Source organism: Asparagus officinalis, chromosome 1 (genome assembly GCF_001876935.1).
Source record: "Asparagus officinalis chromosome 1, Aspof.V1, whole genome shotgun sequence".
NCBI classification, from domain to species: domain Eukaryota; kingdom Viridiplantae; phylum Streptophyta; class Magnoliopsida; order Asparagales; family Asparagaceae; genus Asparagus; species Asparagus officinalis.
The window spans coordinates 590,594-596,917 of record NC_033794.1 but is presented as its reverse complement, the minus strand read 5'-3'; the positions used below and the strand labels follow the sequence as shown (position 1 = coordinate 596,917).

At 38.5% G+C, this 6,324-nt stretch overlaps 1 protein-coding gene across 2 annotated transcripts; it reads right to left on the bottom strand.

Moving 5' to 3' along the window:
* On the bottom strand, positions 35-3,907 carry LOC109845082 (basic leucine zipper 9). 2 transcript variants are annotated; one of them, XM_020414281.1, is made up of 7 exons: positions 3,458-3,907; positions 2,044-2,085; positions 1,374-1,512; positions 1,001-1,172; positions 839-914; positions 620-745; positions 35-511 (listed from the first exon to the last, which is right to left on the bottom strand). In XM_020414281.1, the coding sequence occupies exons 3-7, from the start codon at positions 1,504-1,506 to the stop codon at positions 221-223; spliced, it is 798 nt and encodes a 265-aa protein (XP_020269870.1). In that variant the 5' UTR covers positions 1,507-1,512; positions 2,044-2,085; positions 3,458-3,907; the 3' UTR covers positions 35-220. The 2 variants fall into 2 exon arrangements, with proteins under 2 accessions (XP_020269870.1, XP_020269862.1); XM_020414273.1 differs by lacking the exon at positions 2,044-2,085 and having other exon boundaries at positions 3,458-3,903.

Genomic DNA, 6,324 nt, shown 5'->3' with positions numbered 1-6,324 from the left:
AATCAGCAATATCATCAATTCATAATTAGACTAGTATCTTCCAGATGCAGTAGTAATAATAAGCTGCCTTACAACCCCAACTGTTCCAGCCTTTTTGTAATTATCACTTCTAATTAAGGAGCTAGAGCCCCAGATACGATTCTTCATACAGACGATCTTTAGCACACTAGCAATAAATACCAAGTCACCAAAAATATCATCTTATTGGACATGTTGTGTTCTAGAATTGCTTGGACATATTAACATTAGGTGTTGTATGGGAGTCCCAGGACCAAGCGCAACTGGTGATCTCGGTTGAAAGTCTACTCTCTATGTTGTCCAAGCTTGTTGTAATGCTCTGCAGTGGGGAGCTCTGGTTCAGTCCCATAGCTTGAACCTGCCCAGTTACTGGTGACGAGTGCAGATTTGTGAGAGCAGGTGGGTTTGGAGGCACTGCTATTTGGGTTTGGAGGAGATGGTCTAGGCTACATGTTAGCGACCCTCTCGTTACCAGGTCCTCTGCCATCTTCACCTGAAATAACCACAAATTCCCACAAACTAAGAGAAGTAAATTTCTAAAACAAGTAAATTACTGGCATTTGTGATCCGACACCTTCAAATATCTTTCAGGAGTACGTACCTTTACCCTCAGAGCTTCCACGTCCGATTTGAGCACCCTGTTGTCAGTGACTGCATCACCAAATTCATGATTCGCATCTGTCAGCTGTTTATATAACGAAGCGTTTTCTCCCCTTAGCTGATCAACCTGTTCACTCACACAAACCCTTATTGCTGTCATGCTCTTAAACATGATATCTCAGATCATGTAACAGCGCTATTAAACAGCTAGGATATATACCTGCAGCTCAAGATCAGCTAGATGTGCCTGCTTTCTCTTTCTCGACCTTCTTGCAGATTCACGATTAGACACCATCCTTGAGAAGTAAATGAAGAAGGGAAAACAAAATTAAAATTTATGCACTCTACAATGGGAAATATAATATAAGATCTTCTGGAGCACCTTCTCATGCGTTTCAAATCAGTAACATTAGGGTTGTCACATGAGCCAGCATCTATCTCCAAGGAATACTCGTCATCTGATTGTTCCGAACCACTGGTGCCTCCTCCTCCTGCTGCAGGTGTCTGGATTTCTACATGACCTTTAGGCTTTAGAGATGAAGTTGGGCTCCCAGCTGCCACAATGTCAGATTAGTACTGGAAATTAATTACATATCTGATGCCTTACTAGCTACCATGTCAAGTAATTAATTAGCAGAGTTCTAAAGAAAGAAATCAAAACTAGGAGGTGCCTATTTGTGACTGAGGTTTTATTAGCTTTGAATGATGGTGTAAAGAAACAAACTACATAAAGAGTGGAGGAATTGAGGGCATACTACACAAGGAAGACTGAGATTCGAGGTTTGCTGAGATGCTAGAATGCTTGCGGGGAGTTGTTGTAGTGTGATTCTGAGACCATATCTGGGTTGTTCCTGTCGTTTGACCACCACTTTCATGGCTGCCCAGCATATCATCCTATGATATTTCATACAAAAGGGGGGAAGAAAGAGAAACATGTTAAGTTCATATAAAATGCGCACCATCACACGAGGAAATTAGTATTCGTTTATTGGAGAGAGATTCCATAAACTCGTAACCTTTTTTATCACAATTCCTCTTCTTCATACCTATTATGTGTGTGTATAGTATTAAGGGCCAGTGTGGTATTGCTAGAGCTTATAATAAGTTGCTTATGTAAGTAGATTATAAAAGCAACTTATATAATCTGTTAAAAATGGTTGTTTGGTGATCGTATATTAAAAGCTGCTTTGAAAAACAGCAAAGTTGTTTGGTAAAACTTTGCTTAAAGATTATTATCAAAAGATATATATCATATTTGGCATATAAACTAAAAAGAACCTCTACAAGCACCCCTTTAAAAGCATAAACAATTTTGATAAGCATGTCAAAAAAATTTCAGCAAACATCAATATAGTCTGCTTCTAAATAAAAAAAATAGAAGCACGCTAAAGAAAGCAATACCAAACTGGCCCTAATTCAACTCACCCTGCATATATTCCCTTTTCTTTGCCTTTCCCCGACTCCCTTCTACAGAAAAATAATGTGAACACTTACTGCAAGAACTGTGCGCTACTAACACTAAAACAAATAGTATTGGTGCAACTGGAATCCATTTTTCAGGAGGAGAAAAAAAATTTAACTTGTAAGTCATGTGCAAAACTGTTGCATCAGAAAATAAATTATAACTTGCCTAAAGAAAAAAGTAGGTAAAACTGCACCAATATGACGGGCACTAATCATTTTTATGTGAAGTTACTAGTGGCTAATATACTTTCTTGAAATGAAATTTAATCTGCAAGAAACAAATCAATTCAAAATTAATTTAGTTTTTCTTAATTATATAAATTGAACATGAGCCATCTTAATATGAAAGCAATAAATAAATTATAAGGAACCCAAAAAGATAATTAGAATAAAAAGATGAAGACACTCGGAGTCTTTGGATGAGTTGATTTAGCAAAGGTAAACACCACAAATGTACATCAGTACTGCATGTAACGCAATTTCATGCGATCTGTTAATCCGTTCATTACTACAATAGTGTGTCCACCAAAGTTTTTAACCACTCATATTGCCTAGGGATCCTTGTATTATATAAAAAGGTGTTTTATATTAATAAATGTGTGGCTAGGAACTTTGGTGGACATCAACTTAAGTTGATAGGAGTCTTGCTATATATATATATATTGCTTATATTATATTATATATATATTTATATATATATATATATATATATATATTATAGTATATATTATATATATATAGATATATATAATATAGCTAAAGAAGAGAGAGAGAAGAGAGAGATAGAGCAATATGTGTATCCTGTGTACAAGCCACAAAAAGTTGTGCTTGCGTAGTGATGTGTCACATCCGCTTCCACTCATTCAACATATGGGACGCACATTACCATGGAGTTGTGAGTGGATGAAGATGTGACACATCCATACCAAGCACAAAATTTGTGCTTGTACCAGCACTACCATTTTTTCTCATATATGAGAAATATGGATATGCTTGGTACCAAGCATAAATTTTGTGTTTGGTAGGGATGTATCGCATCTCTATCCACTCACTACCCATGTGAATTTGTTCTCACATTTGAAACAATTTCAACTTCCTTGAATTTGGAAATTTTATATATATACATGTCCAAAATTGAAAGTAGCAGATGATTTGGGCCTCAAAGCCCAGATAAAGGGGATGTAAAAGTTCCAACACACCAGTAATGACCGGCAGAAGATTAATATACGTCTAAGTTGTTTCATGACCTGAGCTGCTGAGCCCGCGAAAGACGGACGGATTCCGTCTAGGGGGTAGTTATGTCAATTGATCATGCTACAGTGGACTAAAAGACAAACGAAGATAAGGGAAGAGGGCTTTCTATTTATTTATTTACCCCATCATGATCATGGCTGGCGATGAATCCCAAGGCGTAAACATCAGCGAAGGAGATGCCTCGTCCTCCTCCTCCTGTTGCTGCTCCGTCATCGGAGTCGGCACAAACCCTAGCTTTGAGCGGGGAAGCGAGGAGAAGATCCTCGAGCTCGGCTCCCCTCGTCGGAGTCGACGACGGGCCTCCAGAAGTCGTCAAGATCCCAGTCCGATCTCATCTCTCTTCGTCGTTGTTGTTGTCCTCCACCTCCTCCATCCACTTATTATTAAATCAACTTCAAAGAAAGAAAGAAAGAAAGAAAAAGAAAGAAAGATACACGGCCAAAAGGGAGTCAGGTATAGTGAAGAGGGACAGCTAGCGATGGCTCTCGCACAAGTGCCCTCAGTGTTGCGCTCTAATTTCGAGAAAAATCCCCAGAGGAGGAGGGGAAGAAGGGGGGATCCGATGGCGATGGAAGTGGGGGCAGTTTCGGAAAGGAGGGTCCCAGGAAATGGAAGATGATTCGGATTCGCATATAGCACCGGCCTCCTCTCTTTTCTGTAATTTTTTTTTATTATATATTATTACTATTCACTATTATTAAAGGAAAAAGATATAAAGGAGAAGAAAAGATGGGATATAGCTAGCTAGCGAGGGAGGAGCAGCAGTATATAGCTGATGAATGGGCACGGAAAGGTCCCTGACTCGGTAGTTTTTATTTTTTATTTTTATTTTATTTTATTTTTGTCTGGGCTCGGCATTTTCCACGTCGGAATCAGGTGCTCGCCTGCTCTCCTCCTCCACCCCCCCCACCCTACTTGTCGCCTTCTTCTTCCTTGTCTCTTCTTCTTTCTCACTTTGCTTTGCTTTGCTTTCCTCTGTTTACTTTACTTTTACTTTTACTTTTTATTTATTTACTTATATTTATTCAAATTCAATTCCGTGTACTGTGTAATACCCGATTCCTACTTGCAATTTGAATTAACCATGCATCTCCACAATAAATGTGTTTAACAATGTGAACAAGCGTCTCGTCTTCTTAACAGGTACTTATTTTTAGGGGTGAGCACAGTTCGGTTCGGGTCGGTTTTTACCAAAATTTGAACAACCGAACCGAACCATCTACAATTCAAAACCGAACCGAACCATTACAAATCGGTTCAGTGCGGTTCGGTTCGGTTTGTTCGGTTCTAACTTCATCAAGTATAACTTCACTTCAATTTATCTTTTATATATTATTATTACCCTATGCCAGCATGTGTTTGTTTTTTAACTTCATTTCAATTTATTATTCTTGCTCATGTATGTATACTATTTTTAAGTGAAGTAACCTGTCCTTTTGGATTAAATACTAGAATCTGACGTTGTAATTTTTTAGTAACAGACTTGCTTTGTCTTTGTGTAGCAAGCTTTGACTTTGGTCTTTGTGGAGGCAAAAAAAAGGAGCTGACTCATCAGAACATTGGTTATGTATGAATCAATTCCCTGCAACTGCTATTCATGGTGATCGAAGACAGCAATAAACCCACAAATCAAAGGCACAAATATATTCGGTTGGTTCGGTTCGGGTCGGTTTGAAAAATTGTCAACTCGACTCGAACCGCCTTACTCATAAAACCGTTTTTTTCGGATCGGTTCGGGTTGGTTCGGTCGGTTTTTTCGGTTTGAACCGAACCGTGCTCACCCCTACTTATTTTAGCCCTTCAACTAGAAAAAAAATTAAAATTTCATAATCTCCGTGGGAGTAGTGGGGCTAGCGGTGACGAGCGGGCATGAATCATAGAGTCATGACGCTCCGTGAAAGAAAAAAGATATAATTTTGGACCATAAACTAGTTTGGGGTTATGTCAGTAGTGCAAGTAGGATATCCTTTTTACAAGAAGATCGATGGAATAATAATAAGTAGTACACGTTACTCCTTCTGACGCCCTTCATCACAATACGAGAGTTTCTTACAATTTCGAGAGCCACATCCTCAATACAAACTTTCGGATCCTCTCCAGCTAAAGCTCCAATCGAGATTAGGTTTTTCCTCAAGGAAGGAACATATCTCACACTATGTAACTCTCTAACTATCTCATCATACATCTTGATGCAAATTTTACTTATCCCAATGATCTGGCATACACAGTTATCATCCATTTACACCACACCACTATCCAGCTTCTCAAAACTGGAGAACCATTTTCTTTTAGGGCACACATGATAGGTTGCACCACTATCCAACATCCACTCAGATTCCTTCGAATATCAACATGTAGGACTGATAGAGAGCAAAAAAACAGATGGGTCAAAAATATTACCATCCGATTTGATGATGTTTGCTTCTGATGATGGTTATTTTCCTTTTCCCTTCTGCTTGTTCTTCATATATTCGCTGAGCTTTAGACAATCTTTCTTCTAATGACCAGTCTCCTTATACTAAGCACACTGAACTTTGCCAACTGTAAGATGCCATACTCTAGACTGCGACTTTCAATTCTTCCTGTTTGGACTTTTCCATTTTACAGTCAATGCATCTGCTATTGTGTCGTTTGAAGACTCCTTGTCTTTCTTCCTTAGCTGATAATTCACAAGAGCAGTGGTAACCTTACTATACAAAAGGGACGTCTTCCCATTGATTAGGGTAAAAATGAAGGTCTCATATTCCTCATCTGGTAAAGAACTCAACAACAACAATGCATTATCCTCATCCTCGATCATAACATTCATGTTCGTCAAATTCGCAAGAAGTTTCGTGTAGCTGTTCATGTGATCACCAATTGAAATTCTCTTCTTCAACTGGAAACGGTAAAGTCTCCTCTTCAAATGCAAGCGATTTTTAACACTCTTTGTTAAATATTTTCTTTCAAGAATCTCCCAAATCTTCTTTGCAGAAGTCTCATTGATCA